This window comes from Anthonomus grandis, chromosome 9 (assembly GCF_022605725.1).
Source record: "Anthonomus grandis grandis chromosome 9, icAntGran1.3, whole genome shotgun sequence".
In the NCBI taxonomy this organism is placed as follows: domain Eukaryota; kingdom Metazoa; phylum Arthropoda; class Insecta; order Coleoptera; family Curculionidae; genus Anthonomus; species Anthonomus grandis.
In genome coordinates this window covers 24,183,929-24,205,491 of record NC_065554.1, presented here as the reverse complement: position 1 = coordinate 24,205,491, position 21,563 = coordinate 24,183,929, and the positions used below count along the sequence as shown (strand labels likewise).

The following is a 21,563-nucleotide window of genomic DNA, read 5'->3' as shown; positions in this document are numbered from 1 at the left end:
TCAATACAATTTCTACCCCTAAAGCATAATATAAAGCGGATTTCCATATTAACAAAGAACCTTTTGAAAAAAAAATGTCTATCAATAGTGGCGCGTAAAACAAATGAATATATACTTATCCCTCTGGATACGTCAAAAGTTCCTTTGACGAATCGCTTTTTCGCATGTATATACGGCGAGCGAACAATCAAAGAAAAGCAGTATAAAGGAACGATTTCCACCATTTATGGAAGAAATATTTCCAAGGCTTCGAGACACGCACGTTACTAATTAAGAAAAATCATTAATTGTGCTATAAATATGCGATAATTGCCCTTAAAAGTAGGGAGGGGAGAATGGGGTAAAAATAACTATTTAGTTGCCAAAGAGGTTCTATAGCATTGCACACGCCACAACACGTCTTTTGCCTCTATTTCCCTGGCCTCATTGACCAACCGAATATATAGTAATTTGAAAAGAACTTTAACTAGTGCTGTTCCTATTCCGTGAAAAGATCTATTTAGATTTAATAATCTTGGGTCATGCGAAATCAAAGGAATATGCGGGTTTTTAGTTTCGACGGTGGCGATTAATCAAACTCCCAGTTTTTGTTTTTTAGCTTTTCGAACGCTAATCAGATCCTAACGTGAAAAGCGTGGCGGAACACACGTTTTATAAAATTAGGTTACGACATGAAAAAACTATTAGAAACAGGAGTCGAGATATTATGACTTATTAGGATTTATGTAAGAAATATTTATTTATGCATATTTTTTAGAATACCCACTGAGGCAAAACATTTAACTGTTATATGAACACTTTTTAAACGATAAGTGCGTTCAATCAGTTTTAAGTGTTGTGATCAAATTTTAAAAAATGGTTAATAAAAACCATTCGTTTAACAGTGAGAAACTCTTTAATGAACCAAATATTATTACTTAGATTTCCACTTAAACTTAATTGAATATAGCTTTTTTAAACAGTAATAAATTAGACTCCAAGTCACAGGTGTCAAATATATTGATATATAAGATCAAAGGATTATACGTGTTTCGCCTGACAATTATTGAGATCTAGACCTTTTTTGGCTTTTGCTATTTCCAATTTTTCTAGTAGAGGTCCAATTTTTACCTTTAGGACATTTATGTAATACTTTTAAAGTTTCACGTATCATGACTAATAGATTTGAAATTGGCAATTACGTGTAATATCACTTCAAAAATGAAATGATTTCGAAACAATCTTTCTGAACGCTCTTTATTTTAGTAAATCTCTTGAAATTCATGTAGGGAATATGGATAATATAAATGAAAATATCTCCCTGTAGGCGACTTGGGAAAATATTCAACAAAAACGTTTATTTTAGAGAACAGCCAAAATAATTCAAACCATAGCTGAAAATTATATTATTTCTGTAATTTTGGAAAATGCGATTTTTTTGAAATATTTCCCAAAAGAATATTTTGATTACTTCCAGGCAGTTCAATAAATTAAATCACAGTGAGCAAAGAGACTTACTGACTCAACTGCCTGGAAGAATATTTTAATTTGTTCGAGGAAGTTTAGCGACTTCAATCATTTCTCGGCCAGCAAAATGAGTAATTGACCGAAGTGCCTGGCAAAATATTTTGATTACTTCCAGACAATTGAATGAATTTAGTCATCTCACAGTCAGAAAAGAGAGTACCTGACTCATTGGTTAGATACACTCAACTGCCTGGAAATTTTTTACTATTCGTCTAAGCAGTTGAATGGCAGTTTTCATATCTCTTTTCCCTTTCTGTAATGTGACCAAATGGGGATTAAATCATTTGGTCCTAATCTATTCAGAAGCATACAATGCGTCGCCTTAGGAACGTTATTTCCGAATTTTAAGTTTTTACTTAAAAGTTGTTGGGCTTCTTCATGCGTTTCTTTAATTTCTTTATTGTTTGTTTTCTGTATCAATTTTTTCTTACCTTTTTTGGCAAATTAAGCATGGAACTCAAGAAATATCTACCAGAGATCGTTAGATCTTTGAATAAGCAATCAAGAAATGTGAAGCCTGCAATAGAAAAAATACTTAGAAAAAAACTGTTGCGTAAAATTCTTCAAAATTTTATTATATATAAGTAAAACAGTTACTAACGTTTTATTCAAAAACAATGACATAGCAGGCGACTAGTATAGCGCACGAAGTGTATGAGTGTGCGTTGCCATATTTCGCTTTTAAGCATCTTTCTATATGTAATTATCGATTCCCCAACCAGTATACACCAGTGACTCAACTGCCTGAAAGACTATTTTGGTTTCTCCAAGGTAGTTGATTAAGCTCAATAATTTCTAAGCGAGCAAAGAGAGTATTTGACTTAATTGCCTGGAAAAACATTTGAATGAATTCAACCACCTCACAGAGAGCAAAGAAAGAATTAGGCTGCAGGTCAACTGCCTTGAACATTTTTTTTGTATTGTTGAGGAAATTCAGTGCATTGAACCCTCAAACAGAAAGAAAATGATTGTAACAGTTTTCAGTTCAGTTGCCTGGAAGAATAATTTAATTTCTTTCATGCAGTTTAGTGAAGAACAACTAGTAAAAAAATCATTAAAAATGAATCTAGACTCAAGATCTAAAAATTGACAGCAACACCTAGATCCTACCAATAATAGATCTAGAAAACTACAAGGTTAAAGAAGACATACACAACTATAGAGAAAAGAAAAAAGAGGGAGCCTAAAAATTGTTTAGTTTATCTTTCTGATGCATTGCAGACCAGACTCACTCTACACCAATGCAAGCCACCACATTTCTATGGGCCTCTCTATTACCAGCTTCAGGGATTCACTAATTTTAGAAGTTGCCAAATTCATATTAAGCATTATTCAGCTATTACAAGGGAACACAAAGCTTTTTGAATGAAACTCAGCTCATTTCGTCCAACGCCTTCAAGCCACTAACGTTTAATCCACTGATAAACTAGTAAGCAGCTTAATTGAGAGTCTTTATATAAATGTGCGCACCGGAGAATCTCTTAACATCATCAGGGAAGAACTCAGTATTCATCAAGAAGAAGACAGGATGCAACATTTACAGAATGATTACTATGAATGGACCACTTTTTTTGGAGGTTAATGTTCGTAACTTGTATTTTCAATTCAAAGATTAATTTTACGACCAGAATGAAGGACTTTTAATGAAGCTATAAGAACAGTTCAATCCAAACCCACGGTGACACATTTATTGTTTGAGAAAAAAGGCGACACAGAGCTGTCAAATTTTCGGGAGCACATTAATAACATTAGACCTCAGACCATCAGATTCACCATCCAATAAGAAACTGAGTTAGCACTGTCCTTTTTAGATGTTCTTGTAAAGAACAATTATGGATGCTCAAGGGCAGCAGTTTATCGTAAGCCAACTCACAGGACAATAGCTACACTACATCTCCAATCATTCTGGTTAAACAGACGTGTGAATCAATAGAAGTCTGTATACACCGCAATGTGAAACAATCAATGTTGAAATGAAAAACATTACCAAAGACTTACAGGAGAACGAGTATCCAAACAAAATAATGAAGGCAACTATTAGGAAAGTAGCAAAAATAATAAGAAAGGAATTATAGTAACTGGAGAATACTGCAGGATTTTTATTCTTTACGTCAAGAGAACTTCGGAAAAAGGTGACGAAGAATTTCCACAATAGACAACATCAAGACTGCCTTCACTTCAAAGACAATCATAAGCGGTTTTGTATTAAGGACTAGGCCAGAATTTTTACGAAATCTATCCAGAAGCATAAGAAGCGTCGCCTTAGGAACGTTATTTCCGAATTTATTCAAGTTTTTACTTAAAAGTTGTTGGGCTTCTTCATGCGTTTCTTTAACTTCTTTATTGTTTGTTTTTTGTATCAATTTTGTCTTACCATTTTTTAGCAAATTAAGTATGGATCTCAAAAAATATTAACCAGCAGACCGTTAGATCTTTGCTAAGCTTTTGATGTATGTAAAGTTTGCAACTGCAAAATATTTAAAAAAAAAACTTTCGCGTAATATATTTTGAAATTTTGTTGCAAGTAAAACATATCAAACTCAGGGACTTATTAATGTTTCACACAAAAACAACGTCATAGCAGGCGACTAGTATAGCCCACGAAGCGTGCGCGTTGCCATTTTTTCCTTTAAGTAACTTTCTATGTTTAGTGATCGATTTCCCAACCTGTATATATCAATGACTGCATATAGAATGAGTTTCTCCAAGGTAGTTTAGATAGAGTTCACCTCAATCATTCTCAGTGAGCAAAGAGGGTAATTGACTTAATTGCCTGAAGGAATATTTTAATTTCTTCGAGGCAGTTGAATTAATAAACCACCTCACAGAGAGAATAAGGTTGCAAGTCAACTCCCTGGAAGGTTTTTTTTTTAAGGAACTTTAGTGCATTGAACCCTAAAATAAAAAAAAAATAGTAACAGCTTTCGGTTCAGTTGTCTGGAAGAATAATTTAATTTCTTTTAAACAGTTTAGTGAATTTAATAAATTTACACTAACATTATTTAAATTTATATAAATTTTCAGATATTTTTCCATATAAACAATTTTGTTAGTCATAAACAACGGAATATTTTTAGCTTACCTAGAGCAAAAGCGGACGAATTTCGCTATTAGATATAGTGTTCTTTAAACCAACTAAAAAGAAAACCATTAAAAACTAAGCTCAAGTCAAAGATCTAAGAAGCGACTCGAATATCAAGATCCTACCAAGACAAGAGCAACGCAAAAGCTGTAACGAATGCGAAAAACTACAAGGTTAAAAAAGACGTACACAACTGTGAAATAAAGAAAAAAGAAGGCGCTCATAAATTATTCTGCAAAGTAGCAAAAATAATAAGGAAAGAATTAGAGTCACTGGAGGATATTGCAAGATTTTTAACGATTATCTACGTCAAGAGAACTTCGAAAAAAGGTGAAGAAAATTTCCCCAATATACAACATCAAAACTGCCTTCACTCCAAAGACAACCATACGAGGTTTTGGTATTAAGGACCAACCCGGAATGTTCACAGGATACCAGAACATCAAAAGTGGACTCGAACGAGAGAGGTTCTAACTCAGGAATATCAGAACGCGCTTGCTTTAATGGCCATAACATACATTAAATAGGAGCAAAGATTTTACGCAAAGAGCAACATTGGAAGAATAGAAGATTAATGAAAGTAACTTATATCCCGCAAAACCAAAGAAAGATTCTTTGGTCTTTAGCCACCTCTGAAGGCCCTTACTGTCAGGATAGAGCAAGACCTAATTCGCCTTACACCTAGTTGGACGTCAAGTATGTAAGCCTGTAAAATAGTTGGTTCTTAAACAACACACAACTGCCAACGGATGTCCTGCATTGGTCCAAACTAGGTTGAAATGTCCATAGATCAATTATGGATATCCTCTAAATAATATTTTTGAACAAACCAATGGATTTTAAATTATTTTTATCCAATGGAGTTTCATTGACTTTTCAATAAGACGATTTGCAAGGTATAGTTAATTTGACTGAGTCCAATAGATAGACAATTTTGACAAGCCATTGGACACATATTTTGTACCTCTCCCAGGTACATCAAATATCCATTATTGATTAAATGATGTGTCTCCATTTTGATAAATTTGCACACCGTATCATTGGTCACATACAAAAACCTATTGATTTCATATTTTTATTAAAAAGTTTCTTCAGAAATGTATAAGGCATATTTTTCCTTTAGGTATGTACATTTTAAAGCCCATAAATCAAAAAAATGTAAAGCGCCATTGGACGAACATTACTGAACAGTGGACCCCTATTTTTGTAGATCCATTAGACGTCTTCGCAACTGTATCTTTATTTTAATGAATATATTGGATATCTCGTGGATTTATGAAATTCTTAACCCGATGCGATGGCTTCAATAGAATAGGAAGTCATTGATGAAATAATAATAAAAAGTCATTAGATAATTGAGGATTACAATGGATGTGTTTAAAATTTTTTGAAACAAGATAATATCATTTAATGGATTTTTTTCGCAACAATATGGACACAATTTAATGAGTTTTTCGCACCGTAGTTTATGTTGGAATTGGACCTCCATCCATTTTTCGTTTCGTAGTTACTTGGATAAATTATGCATGTGGATAAGTTACTATCCATTGGACTTTCTATTTTATTTATCTTATTTGCAATAACATATTTGCAGTAACGTAATTATCTGTCCAGTGCAAAATTTTATTTAAGGGTCCTATGACTGGCAAAGTTTGTGATATTTGTATAACCCTATGGACATCCATTGGTTTTTTCCAAAAATTGCATGGAATTCCACTGGAAATTCATATTTCAAAAAAACCTATAGATGTTAGCCAGGCTAGCTTCCAAAAGCTCAACTTTCTGCATGAACGTACTATTCTTTTCGTTTATATTTTTATTTCCGCCATAATTTTTATTATCCATATTCTTTACTTGTCTACACTATCTAAGATATGTTTTATCAATTTTTAAAGGGATTACTGTTTTAAATTTTCTTTCATTTATATCATCGTTTTTTTTTAAACTATACTGTCTGGATAATCTTGAAGTTGTGTTTTTCTTACGTAGTTTATCATATAAAAAAAAGGATTTATTAAAGTGGCAGAATATAACAGCCGAATATAATCTTTATATTTTCAGTATGATGATCCGCTAGTTATTTTCTTAGAAACCCCTAGTTTATTTATTTATGCACAAGTACGAAATCCATCTAGATATATCTGTAGAAACCGCTAGTTTGTTTCTTGATAAAATGTAGATAAAATTTTGAAGTACTTTCTAATAATATCTATAGAAATGTTAAAAAAAAAATATAGTTGCATACGAGATCATAACTTTAGTTATAATTTTAGTGAAATTATTACTGAGAAGCTGATATACCTAAAAAAATGAGTAGAAAATTTTATTTATTTATTTATTTATTTCATGACTTTATAGGAATACAACAGGCTACAAGCCCAAAATATTGACGAATCATATTTACAAAACTTCTTTTTATTACTTCTCTGCATGATATCTAAGACTGAGATAGGGATACCATAACTAGAATTGAACTTCTCCAGTTTTTTTGCCATCCTCTTATAACTCAAACTATCTCTTTTTTTGCCTAATTCGATAATTTACTTTTGTCTCTCCTAAAGTAACAAGGGCTATTTCAACTAAAAAGGAGTTAATTACATTTTCATTTTTACATTGCTATAGTATAGATTATAGAGATATTTTGGAAATATTTCAATCTTTCACTGATATTCCTAAAATTTATTTTACAGCTTCCCTCCCAAAGAGCAATTTTTAATATAAGCGTCAAACAGCGAAACATCAAGGCGAACGAAAGAGAGGCGAATCCAGAAGTTCCATTATTCCCCGTTGTCGAACGAGCGAAAAGAACAAACGAACATCGGATGAAATGGATCAGAAATGACAATCGCGAATCGCTTCCCGCATCCGCCGATACCGGGCCATTATTGTTATTAAAAATGCCTTTTATATTCGATGGTTATCTGTCGGGTAATATTTTCAGGCCTTTTGTGTTGCTCCTCTCTCTCGCTTACGCGAAGTGAGCATCATCTTCATTTCGGAAAATGGATTCGGATTGTATCGCGATTTTTAATTTTTTATGGCTATTTTTAAAACAACGAGATTTTCAAACTATTCAGGCTTTTATAGTTATTAAAGTATGAATTTCTAAGCATAGTGCTTAAATGTCCAAAAATTAATGCTAATAATATAGTTTTTAGTAAAAGACTCTATCAATATTATTATAAATATATTCCTTATTTTATCGATCTTCATCCGAAAATTGCGCTAATGACTTTTATCGGTGACCGCCATTACTGTCCACCCCTTAAGGCTGAAGATAATGCGATCCAAATTATAAGTTACGATGTCTTATATTGGCTTATTACTACGGTATGGTCCATCTTTGATGGCGAAAAGGGACTCAACGGCTCCGATGATCTGTTATAATGGGCCTCCGCATCAGGAAGCCTATCACAATAAAGTTTGATTTTGGGGTGATGCCAACTAATAAGTTTCTTATTAGAAGTTATGGTTTATCGAGGAAAAAATATCAGTATTATAAAGATAAACATGGATTTATTAATGTAACAGAATGAGAAAGTTTATGTTTTCAGTACGATCCTACTAGTTTTAGAAACCCCTAGTTTTTTTCTTGATATTTATGTTTTAAGTGAAATGATAACCTACTAGTATTTTTTTTAGAAACTCCTAGTTTATTTATTTATGCACAATTACGAAATCTCTCTAGGTATATCTGGATGAAGTAAGTTCTAGTTATATTTATAGACCTGTATAAAAAAAATTACATAAATAAATTCTACGAAAATTTGTTCCTGTAAACAGCAATATTTGGTTTTGTGTTCATTTAAGATTAAGCAAATTATTTTTACGAGAACGAATTACATGATTTTACACTCAAGTGGAAGATCGATGAAGAAATTGTTGTTCTCTCTTTTAGTTAATGCTTTGCCTATAATATGTGTGTTAGTGCATGAGACTGTCAACACTTAAGAAAAAAATTGACCAGACGTGTATACTAAAATGATGTTACTGTTTTAGAACTTTTAGGCATCTTTAAAATAAGTGCATCGTGTTCTCCAGGAATAGTTGATTTTCAGTATCTATTTTTCATGACCTGAAAATAATATTTTTTTTTGTAAAATTAGGCATAAAACACTTATTGTCTATATTTATTTTATTATATATGGCATTATTAGAGGAATTAATAACTAAGCATTTTTAATTTATTACATATTAATTTTTTCCAAAAATTATTAAACTTTTTTAAATTTTACCCGAATCTTCAATTGGAGTTTCAAACTATTGGTCCACACATACGACATATCTACCTTTGTTTCACTTAAGGCAAAAAAATGTCTATATTAACTTTATCTTAAATACGGTCATTTTGGGCAGGCTAAGCCTAGGATTTACCATTAAGAATATTAAGTCTTAAGAATAAACAATTAAATTTAATTTTTGACAATACAAAGAAGGAAATCTAAAATATAGGTACCTAGATGGCGCCACTAGCCAAAGTGTTTAATTAATCTAGATCATATTACACGACTTACACGAGGGAAATTTGAATTAATATTTAATTTTTATTTTGATGTGATTGATCATTACGTATTTAAATGCTTATAATGATTTAAAGCCTATTACTAAATAAAAAAATACCAATAGAAGCTTGTCTCTTAAGTACATAGATGTCGCCAGTAGACAATTTGTTTAAGTATATCAGGTCATTATTCATATGCGGCTAGGCGGGAAATTTGAATTATTGAATACTTTTAAAATTTTTGTTTGTTCTTTATGCACTGATATTTAGATGCTTAATGATTCAAAGCTTATTATTAATTTAGAAAAAGAGTGTCTAACTGTGAATAAATTTACTAAGTCAAAGATGTTTTTTTTCGGATATATGCTCAGACACATCGGTTAGTATTTTAAATTGACTTTATTTTAATATTAAAAAAAAGGCCTCTTAAATGTGAAATATGACGTCTTATATTATAGAGTTATAGGTCCAAGAGGAGCAAGATATTTAAGGAGAGCGCCCACTGTATCAGATCGGCACGTTCGGTCCGTTCAGTCGGTAACTAGCGCTCATACAATCGGCAGAACAAAGACACGACGACGTTTAAAAGTGGTTCGACTATTCGAGCATATAGAAGTCAGAGTCTGGATAGTCTGGGGCACAGGAGAAAGGTGGCTGATCTCTGTTTATTCTACCGTTATTATCACGGTAAGTGCTCCTCTGAGCTGGCAGGCCTGATTCCACCCAGGGCTGTTCCGGCAAGAAGAACGCGTCTAGCAATTGCGGCTCATCAACATCGAGTCCACCTGCCTACCCCAAGGACGTCGCTGTATCGGGACTCATTCATCTGGAGAACATCTTATTTGTGGAACGGGCTTCCACCTCACATATTTCCCGACGCATACAATCTGCAGCGATTCAAGATAAATGCCCACAAATATCTTCGCGCAAGCACCACTCCAAGAGTGACATAGGACTTTCCTCTTGTGCTTGTGTTTACCATTAAAAAAAAAAAAATTGTGAATAGGCTCCCGTTTAAGCGTTTAAAAAAAAAATGAGCAGTTCCTCAGATTCTGAAGAGGATGTTATGATTGCAGTAGCCTGTGCTGAAGTAGAAGTAGGAGATTTTGGATTTTTTTATAGAGGATGGTTGTATCATTAAGAGAACTGGTTTTTGCGTCATTTCAAAATTATTTTAGCTGAATTGCGCCTCAACTTTGGTATGCTCTCAAATTTTAAAAATTTCTGAACTCTACTTTACGAGATATACATAGCCGGCATTCGTTGTGGGACATCCTGTATAGAGTCAAATCAAATAAATTATAACATAATATTCCAACGTGCATTTGAAACTATATAATAAGCTGTCTTTTTTGTGTATTTTTGTAAAAATATAAATTATATTCAAAGCAAGAGTTGTACACCACTTGTAACACCAAAACGAGAACTTTCACACTCGCACATTTCGCCGACCAAGTTGGCATCCTCAGATAATCAAGACTGAGTTTTAAAATCTCCTGATGATGCCAACTTAATAAATTGTAAATAACGAAAACACCGATTTAAGATATAATGAATGACACTTACCAGAACATCCAGTTAATTCGGATATTTACTCTCAAGCGTTTTCTTTCCTTAAATTATCATGATAATATGTGTTATGTTTATCATACAATATTCTAAAACTCCGAACAGCTTCGATTAAGATTTCGTTTGACATATTTCTCAAATCAACGGTTTTTAAAATTCTTTGAAACAGTTCCTCATTCTATGCGAAAAAATGCTAAAATAGTCGCAGGCTTTCGGCGCAATCGGCAAAAGTTGCCCTCCCCACAATATGAAATCGTTGCCGGAGAAAACCGAACCGACCGAACGTACCGAACCGATTCAGTGCGCGCGGCCCCATTTAAATACATGTGAAGCAAATCCGGCCGATTGTACCGACCGTGCCGAGACGGTCGATGCCGATTCAGTGGGCGCCCTGCTTTAGAATTCTTGCAGGAGGACCTAGTTCCGAGTTTGGCTATTTTCTTCCCTGTCCCTATAAAAGCTGACGTCCCTAATAGAAGCATCTGGTGTATGATGTGTTTCCAGATAAATGGATTGGAAGAGGACTCTTTGAATGGCCACCTAGGTCTCCGGATTTAACACCTTTGGACTTTTTCTTGTGAGGTTACTTGAATAGCAAAGTTTTTAAGACCAAACAGCTAAAATATTGAAGATTTAAAAGAACGATTAAGATAGGAGTGTAGGCTAATTTCTGGCAAAGTAATTGGAAATGAATTTCAATTCCGTTTAAGTGTTATTGTCAGTTTGTACATCGATAACATTTTAAACACTTAATAAAAAAATACTAATGAATTGAATTCATTTGTCAAATTTGATAATGTTTGTTAAATATCTTTTAAGAGACAAAAAGTAAAAAATTAAAATTTGGAATGCATATGTAAGTTGTTATACCCATTAGTAATAGTCATTAAAAAAACAGGGTTGTCATTAAAAAAATAATCGCTGGGGTGATATGTCATTATTTGGAACACCCTGCATAGAAATTTTTACATTAAAATAATAATCGACGTGCACTCGCATATTTCCAAAAAAAAACACTTTTGACTTAGTGAATTTTTTATTAGCTAGAACTTTGCATAGGAGCTTGCCGTTTAAGAATAAAGGTGGCGCTACTAGCTAACGTATTAATATAATATTTCGTCGCAATAGACCGCTTGGCGGGAAATTTAAATTATTGTTTGAATATATTTCTTTAATATTTCTTTGTCCTTTGGATATCGGTGTATAATTAATTGCCAAATGATTTAATAACTAGCTTTAAAAATATAATTCCTTTTATATATAGATGTCACCACTGGTTAACATGTTTAATTATACCACATCATGATGCACGACTTGGCGGAAAATTTGAATTATTTTCTGAATACATTTTAAGGTTCTATTTGTTCCTTGGCTGTTGCTGTTTAGATGCTTACTGACTTTAAGCTTATTATGAAATTTAAAAAATTAAAAACTACCCTAAAGGAGTGTCATAAATTGTCTCTTAAGTACATAGATGTCACCATTGTCTAATGTGTTTAATTATATCCGGTCATATTACACGGATTAGCAAGAAATTTAAATTAAAATTTAAAATATGGTCATAATTTAGTCACACCTATTAAGGAAACTTTTTTGATGACTTTCGCACAAAACGTCACTTAATTCGAGCTAATATTGCTTATTCAAATGTAGAAAAAAATCTAAATCGAAGATTCAGTTGCCGTAAAAAGCTATATTAAGTTAGCCGCTCTAAAAATCTTAATTTTGATAGTAGTATTGGGCATATAACATCAAATATATTGCTGCTTCATAAGATCCTATTTTTTATCGAAATATAACAAAAAAGGAACGTGGAAGCGGAATTTCCTAATAAGTAGTTTTAAACGTGAAACTAATATCAATTAAGAAGAAAGAGTAAAAATTTTAATCCTGTTACAATTCATGAATGAATCATCATTTCTATCAAGTTTTCAAGAAATAAATAAATGTTTTAACCCAAATGCAATATGATATAATATTTAACTTTAGGCTTCAGAAAATTCATTCTTAAATTTCTCACTTAAAGGCAGCTACCTCTTCTCTTCTTAAGCTCGTTATCATTGTTTCTCTGCGTAATAATTTTCATATTTTTTGTTTAAATTCTGCTCACATACCAGCAGGACGAGTCTATTGTATCGTATCGATGTTTCACATTTTTCCAGCATTTCATCTTATATTACTTCTAATATCTTACAATTAAACGAATAATTGCAGGCTTTTTTGATTTAGTGATTTTTTAAGTTCATTAGGATTTTAGGTCTGCACGCCTCAGATTTTTTAAAAATGCTTAGTTTAGAGCATTTTTACTAATTTCAATAATTAAAAAAAAATTGACAAAAAGTTGACCTTTTTAGTACTGTGGCTACAAATTTTCGAATTTCCTAACAATTTTTTTTAATGTAGCCCTAAATAACCTTTTGATAAATTACAAAACTAAATTCAAACACAACTGCTCACATTTTCTAGAAATTATCAGATTTTTGCGCAACTTGTGTTGAAAATTATGTCATTATTTCCCAAATTTATCTAACTGTCCTGGAAAAGAAAATTACTTGACTGTTTGGCAAGTGATTTCAAAAGTTGGCGTATCTAATCTAGATTTCAAAATCGTAAGATACTTGCTAGATTATTGCTTCAATAGGTGTGTATTTTTATTTTTTTTAGTACATAGTCAAATGTACGTCGCTACTCTAAGCTAAGTTAATTTTACAGTCAAAATAAATGAAATAAAAGATTATTTAAGTCGCAACAAATGTTCAAATTGTCTGCCTCCATTCCTTATACGACGTTTTAAATTGGATTAGTGCACACTTTTTCTTAATTTTAATTTCTCACTTTTTGTTAATTATTGTTCCCGTAAAGTAGGCAAATTTAAAGAATTTATTTAAATTGGGTGACCATGGCCCTAGGCTATTCTTCTACCCCGCCCTATCTACCTGTACGGATATTCCCTGTTCAGAAATACCTTTACAGTGTACGTAAGACAGGTAGTGGCGCATCTCTATTGCCCTTTATATCTATTGCCCTTTATCGGCTTATCGTTGACTTTTGGGACACCCTGTATAAGGAGCCGCGTCGCGTCACCGTTATTAGATATTGGCGCGATATTTAAATCGGACATAAATATAGTGACAATATTTTTAGTAGTTGGAAGTGACCGTTTTAAATAGTGTTAATATTTGGTTGACTATTTTCGTGCATCGATTGTTTTAATTGACACCTTGACGAAGGGCAAAAACGCTCCAACATCTGTGTATTTATCTGACAATTTAATTGTATAAAAGCAAACATATAATTATCCAGAAACGGCGAAAAAAATCAGTATACAAGCCCAGGGGTCGACTTCTAATTTGGTACATTAGCCAACCTTAAAATACCTAATTTATTATCAGGTCAGATTAAAAGCTTTTTACCTCGAAGCGGCGGAGCGGGGCAAAGAAAATTCATTTCGATATTTTCCAGAGTAGCCCGCGGCCTTTTTCAAATTATTTAATCCGCCATATACCGGCAAAAAAAAAACGAGCATTAGGCTTTGCTCGCTCGGATGCTGTTTGTATAAGTAGAGAGATTACCTGCTTATGACCTCGAGATATATATTTTTTTAAATACGCCATAATATATATAGGAAAAAAATATTTTCCTCTAAATCCATTAAAACTTCTAATAGGATTGTCGTAGGAAAACCTCAAACACGACGAGCATAAAAGAAAAATCAAAGGATATAAAAGAAATCGAGTTATTTTCGTTGATATATCCGGCGTCTTTTCTAAGTCTTCTATAAGCTCTTATAAGTTGGGTCGGTCCCAGTGATCTCGCTGATTTGATTTATCGGATTAAGGAAGCCCTTCACACTCTCAAAGGGAAGAAACACAATTTTTCTTTCTTAAAGGGCATCAACACTTCGAATTCCCGGTGACACGTTCGGGATAAGGATACGTCTCTTTACTAAATCAAGATTGATTTTTTCGGGATCCTCTACGGTTATATTAAATTGATAAGGTATACACTATCAGAAACTCGGCGTATACCCAAACAAAATGTTATTAGTTTTAACAACGCGATATTCGTTTACTAACTGCTTATATAAAATGGGTCTTAGTATGCCATAAACGTAACAGTATCTCGTGCCCATAGTTTCCCAAAAATCAATTAGGCGTTTATCTTAACAAGGCATCGGGTGCAATAGCACAAAATCAATTAACTACACCCGTCTTACCCTCTTTTTGGCTTCTCCCAATCTTTCTATGGTCACAATATAAGGGATGTGTTTGGATAAAAATCACACATTGGCGTACAATATTAAACTTGTTTCCTTTTAATTATTTTAAAGTTTACTAATATATCCTGGTCTATGGCATTAATAATAAAATTGATGAACAATCTGTTGATGAAGAAAATAATTTTAATAAAAATATATAAGAATTAATTAAATCAATCTAAGATCAATGGGATATAACGAATTTTAATCTTTTCTTACCTAAAATTACTTCGATTCATCGTAATAATTAATGTGGTCAAAAATGATGATGATTATAAACAGTCATAGAAGACTAGGTGTACGTGCACACAGGACGCGATTAAGCGATAAGTTTTGCTATGAGATACGACTTGCCTTTTGATTATTTGGTATATTTTGGTTGCGTTTTAATAGAAGGCGATAAACAAAAGCGTAGTAACTTTCAAACCTCTGCCTGCATCAGTTCCAGCTACCATGGAATTATTATTATTAGAAAATTCATTTTTACGATATATGTATATAAAAAAATGAAAAGTAAAAAAAAAGAAATGGGTACATGAAATTTATCGTGAACGATTAACCTACGGAGAATTAACCCTATATCCTGACAAATTTCGAGAATATTTCCGAATCTCATTGGAAACATTCATACTTATTGAAACTGGTATAACACCATTAGTGGAAAAAGTGACAACAAACTGGAGGGTTCCAATCAGCGTTAAAGAACGCCTTGCCGTAACGTTAAGGTAATAAAAAAATGCTTAGATATATGTGAGTACTTAAATATGTTATTTCAAATTCGTTACAGTTATTTTAGAAAAATAAACAAATAGAAGTGTAAACGTATAAAATATGTCTTTTTTCTTTAGGGGAGAATTGTGTAAGAACTATTTGTTTCTGTGGAATAAGCGTGTGTGTCATTTGAGGCTGATGACTTGGCAAAACTTATATTTTCAACATGGTGCTCGTTCACTGTGGCTTGGTAAAGCAGTTCCTGCATCTTGAGACGAAACTCATAAGAAAGTGATAGTCATCATCCTGAGTAATCTGAGATTGTGTCGATAAAACGGAATTATTTCCTTTAAGAACGTCAATTTCTTGTTGCTCTAATTTCAAAAATTCTTCAATATCAAAGTCTTCTTTTCTTTTAGCTGCTCTTTTTGCAGGATACGTTTTGGCGGATGCCCACAGTCAGTTGGCTCTTGACGTACATTTTTATCTGAGCTAGTAGTTGCAATAGTTTGGTTTTTGTGATTAGATATCAGTTGTTCTGATTCAATTCTTTAATCCGGAGTAACAGATGTCCCATCGTCAATGTCATCAGGAAATAAATGATTATTGGATACATCTTCGTTTAGTTGGCTTGCGTTATCGTCAGTGGGTAAGTTGCCAGTTAGCTGTCTCGGAGTCATTTGATCCTTAAGGAACCATAAAATCTTAAAGTAAGTCCACTTTGAACTAAAGTTTAAAGGAGTTTCGTCCCCAGATTTAGGTTTCGCCAACTTCTTCAGCTCATTTCTGAAGACATCTCGTAAAGATTTCCATCTTTTTTTAGCAGCTTCTTCTAAAAAAAAAGAATAAAATTGTATGTTTTCAAAAAGTAATCTTATTTTTATGAATCAATTATTAGTTAAAAATTAACAGTAGAATGTTGACATATCTCTTAACATATCACTACAGATAATTACTATGACAACGATTGTTGAGACAATTGTAATTTTAGCAATTATTCTAAAAATAAACTTATAACATGATTGTAAAACTGGCCCTTAGTGATAATAACACACTAATTGATTCTCCTTTTTTCAGGTTTCTGGCGACCGGTGTCTCTTATAGAAGCCTAGCATTCTCTTTTCGCCTTGGCGTTTCAACTGTGGCAAAGATAGTTAAACAAAGATGCGAAGCAATATGGAAAGTTTATGTTGCTACATATTTGCCGGTCCCGACGAAAGAAATTTTTGGTCGTTCCGCCTCTGACTATAGGAATAAATGGAATTTGCCTCATTGCGTCGGCTCAATTGATGGTAAACATGTACGAATTATTAAATGTCCGGCGAATTCAGGAACAATGTTTTACAATTGTAAACAATATTTTTCCATCGTTTTACAAGCTGTGGCTGACGCCAACTACAAATTTCTGACCATAGAAGTGGATGCATATGGAAAACAAAGCGATGGAGGAATCTGTCAGTCGTCACAAACATATGCTTTGGTAAAAAATGAAAAGTTTAATTTACCCAAGACAACGACATTACCTGATTCAGACATAGAATTCCCGTTCTATTTGATTGAAGATGAAGAATATCCGTTGACACATTTCCTAATACGACCATTTCCTCGAAGGCAACTCACAGATGAAAATGAGAATTTCAACCGTAGGCTATGCAGAGCTCGGAGGTGTGTGGAATGTGAATTTGGTATTCTAGTGGCTAGGTGGAGAATTGTAACGAAAGCAATAGAGACCGACCCTTCCGTAGCAGAAATCATAATTAAATGCGCTTGTTTGATACACAATATTATAATTTACCGAGAAGGAATCCATGATTATGATATAAACAATCACGCATGAACAAACTTGCAGTGACATGATCAGCCAGCCTGCCTCACGTGTAAACAACAGAGCGTCAAAACAAGCATATGAATTAAGAGATATTTTAAAATCGTATTTAGTAAACCACTAATATAATTGTTTATATATTTCTCGTAAATTAAAAAAAGTTTTAACTTAAAATATAAAATAAACTAGTATGAAAACACCATGCTTAACTTACTTGAAACGTTTACTTCTGCATCTACCTCCTGCCATAATTTCTTAACTTTGTCCCGATCTCGATAGCCTTTGTTTTGTTGATTCCATAGTGGAAGACGCACTCGGGCTGCATTTATAAATTTTTCTGCATCCATACCACACGAAATACGGACAAATATAACTAGACAATAACTAGCAGCGCGAGGACCCAAACGATTAAAATTAAACTTGCTTGAAAATCAAACAGACGCGCGAGATCGCGTTGCATCGCATTGCATCTTAAAGCAGCAACAAGCGCGCTGTTTGAACGCTTGCTTTTGATTTTAGAGGTTTGTATTGATCGCACCGCATCGCATAGCATCGCCTATCGCTTAATCGTGTCCTGTGTGCACGTACACTAAGCGTTTATCAGTGAAAATAAAACTAAATAAATGATTGATATTTTAAATATAATGGCACCTCGGTATTGATGAAATAATCATAGTAGTAACTATGAAAGACTATTGATTTGAAATTAATAAAATTTGTTTTATATTTAATTAATCAACTACTAGATTGATCATAAAAGTAGAATAATATCAAAAAGTGTACTGATTAAGATCAGGTAAATTTTATAGTAATTATTTTTCTTTTCGAAGGAGAAATGATTAAGAACTGAACCTTTTTTCAAATCAATAATGTAAAATTATTTTTTTTTAATATCCTTATTTGTCTGAAATTATAGATTAACAAAATTATAAACGAAACATAATATAAAGTTAATAAAATATTTCTATTAATTCAAATAACTCCCTATTGATCTATAATCCCCCTATTAATATAACCCTAATAATCATAGGTCACTAATCCAAAATTAATTAATTATTGGATATAATTCAGATCTAAAGGCATATAATTACTATCATACTACCTATGTAAGATCATACAGTTTTTACCGACCAAACTGGAATTGAATAAATAATTAATATTAATATAAACAAGAAGGGTAGTCAGTACGGAGTAAATGATACATGCAACGTAATTATTTAAATAACGTCTAAATTAATCTAATTAACCAAAATTTTATATAATAAATCTAAAAGATCATCATTAGCAATTTAAAAAATTAGGAACGTATTGGCCTAGAATTGATTACATCGTTTAATAATAATGAATGATTATTGACTGATAAATGATTTAATATTTGTATGACTAGTCAAACTAATATAGTAATTATTAAATCTCTCTAGATTCAGCTTATAATGTAGTTCATCAATTAAATATTAAATTTGTTTCCCATATGTAAAAGAAAATAATTATTATAATCATTATAAAAACTAATTGCAAATTTTGATTTTATGGACAGAAATACATGTGATTATAAATGCAAAGAATAATCAATTTAAGAAATGAAAATAATGAAGGTATTGAAAAGGCAATAGGTAATAGATATTAAGAAATTGATTTAATATTTTTATAATAGTATAGTGTAACTTTGTATAGTACTTCCAAGTTATCCATTATCACTACTTATATAATTATTGGCCTCATATTGATTAAATATTTTACATACAGAATATAACAAGCCATCATTCATATTATAAAAAATCAATAAAATAAATAATTAAATTCAAGTTGATGATCAGTATAAAATTGTTTAAATTACTAATATTGAGAGTCAAAATGGAATTGGATAAATAATTATTATTTCATATAAAGTTGCCGTTCGAAATTGATAAATCAATCATAGTAGAAATTATGAAGTAAAAATGTAATTATAATTTTTTGCTTTGTATGTGAAAATAACCATTATACCTAGTTATTATAAAAATGCAAAAATGTCAAAAATTATGCTAATTAAAATTAGCTAGATTTTATACTCTTAGTTAAATTTTTTTTTATTCGAGGAAGAATTGATTAGGAATTTAAACTTTTAAATCAATAACTTAGAGTTAATGCAATATTTTGTTTGATTTAATTATGCCCCTATAGACCTGTAATAAAATAAATAATCAATATCGTAACCATTGGCCTGATCACCTGTCTTTAATATTTGCCTTTGAAGCATTATATAATTTTTTTTTCTCACATACATTTTATTATCTATTTTAAAAGTTTTAAATGGAAAAGTCTTATGTATAATGTTGATAAATATGTATAATTTTTTTCTCTCTTCTTCTGACGTTTTCATACAAATTATATAAGATTATTCATGACCAAAATGGAACTGAGTAAATAATCAATATTAATATGATGAAAAAAGGTATTTAATACAGATTTAACAACAGCAACGTAATTATTTAATAGGAAAAGAATTGAGAAAATCAGCTTAAAATTCATAAGATAAATTTAATGAGATAAGTCTAAATCAATAAAATATTGCCTATTTACATAAAGGATATAATAATAATATTTATAAAAAAAGAAATGCTTATAAAAGTTCTTAAAATTTAGTTTTTACCCACTAAAATAGAATTAATTGAACAAGAAATATGTAGATAAAATAACTATTATAATCATTATAAAAACTAATTGTACATTTTGATTCTTTGAACTGAAATAAATTGAATTAAAATCTAGTCATTCTAATTAATTAAATAAAAGTTGTGTTTCCAATAAGAACATAAGAAATTTGAAAATAATCAGAAGATATTATTGATTAGAAGACAATCGAAAATTTATTAATCAATTATGGTAAAAAAGCGTATATGTAATAAAATCAATGGAAAGTTTTAATAATGCGAAACTGCTTAAATGATTTTAATTGTTATCGAGTTTTTTTTAAAATCTTTCGAAGCAGTTCTATAAGAATATTATAGAAATAGACTGAATAGATTTTATCATTTTACAATTCTATGGGTCTATCTTGCATTATATTTAACAGAAAAATATTTCTAGAACTTCACGACTACCTAAAATGGAATGAGTAAAACCATAATCAACCAAAAAATTTCTGGAAATCAATAGGTAAAGTTCAGAAAACCCAGAAGCGAAACCCAAACCATAAAATGACCATCATGTCCTTTTAAATTATGCATCATGAACCTCACTTAACTTTTCTGTTATATTAAAAATTTTCGCTACGCCACTGAATGACAGTGTTGTGTAGATACAATACGGCATGCGGAGACAAAAGAGTCAACATTTATTAGTGTTCTTGGCCGCTATCGATAGCCGGGCATGTCCGGTTGTTTTAGTGTCATTGTCTCCTCACCGTCCCGTCCCCTGATATTTCGGATTTGCCATAAAACTTGACGACAGAAGCTGATATTACATGTTGCTTTTACTTTTATATCTTTTATATGAGAGCTGGAAGAGCCACTTTCCTCGTAAAAATCTAAAAATTGATTTATTAAACTGTCCCGGAGATGGCCGGGATGCGCTTTGTCTAGCTTCGATGTAATAAGAGTTTTTATAATTCTTCTTTCGGGATAATCACAACTTTAAAGCTAACCTTAAGGTTCTGAAAAATATTTCTAATAAAAATTAAATAATTGCATCATATAAGAACCTCATTATTTTAGATCTGTGTTTACACGTCAATATAGGTAATATTGTCATAAAATAATATGCAGCCTTTTCGTGATGCACTAATTATTAAATGGTGTGTTACTTTGCTAATACAAAAATAAATTGGAACTAGTTTTTTCTTAAATTTATTAGGGACCATACCTAGAGATTGCGCATTTTTATCTTTTACTGCGAATTGCCCCTATTAATATCGCGCAATAAATAATTATTTTCTTTCTTGAAAGGGTTCTTTGATGATTTTGCAAATAGTATGCAAGCACAATGTAATTTAAGATCATATTTAAGGAATTATTAAGACTTCATAAATAGACATGGCGAACAACATAAAAATAACTTATTGCATCAGTTGCGCAACAAGTTCCGTTAATTGCTGCGCAACGTCATTATCTATTTTTTAATGAAAACTAGT

The 21,563-nt window shown here is 31.7% G+C and overlaps 1 protein-coding gene across 1 annotated transcript; it reads right to left on the bottom strand.

Annotated features, from left to right (window-relative positions):
- Positions 1-16,178: 16,178 nt before the first annotated feature.
- LOC126740153 (transcription factor Adf-1-like) lies at positions 16,179-17,799 on the bottom strand. The gene is made up of 2 exons (XM_050446083.1): positions 17,667-17,799; positions 16,179-16,459 (listed from the first exon to the last, which is right to left on the bottom strand). Exons 1-2 carry the CDS (start codon positions 17,797-17,799, stop codon positions 16,179-16,181), a joined length of 414 nt encoding a protein of 137 aa, XP_050302040.1.
- Positions 17,800-21,563: the final 3,764 nt, after the last annotated feature.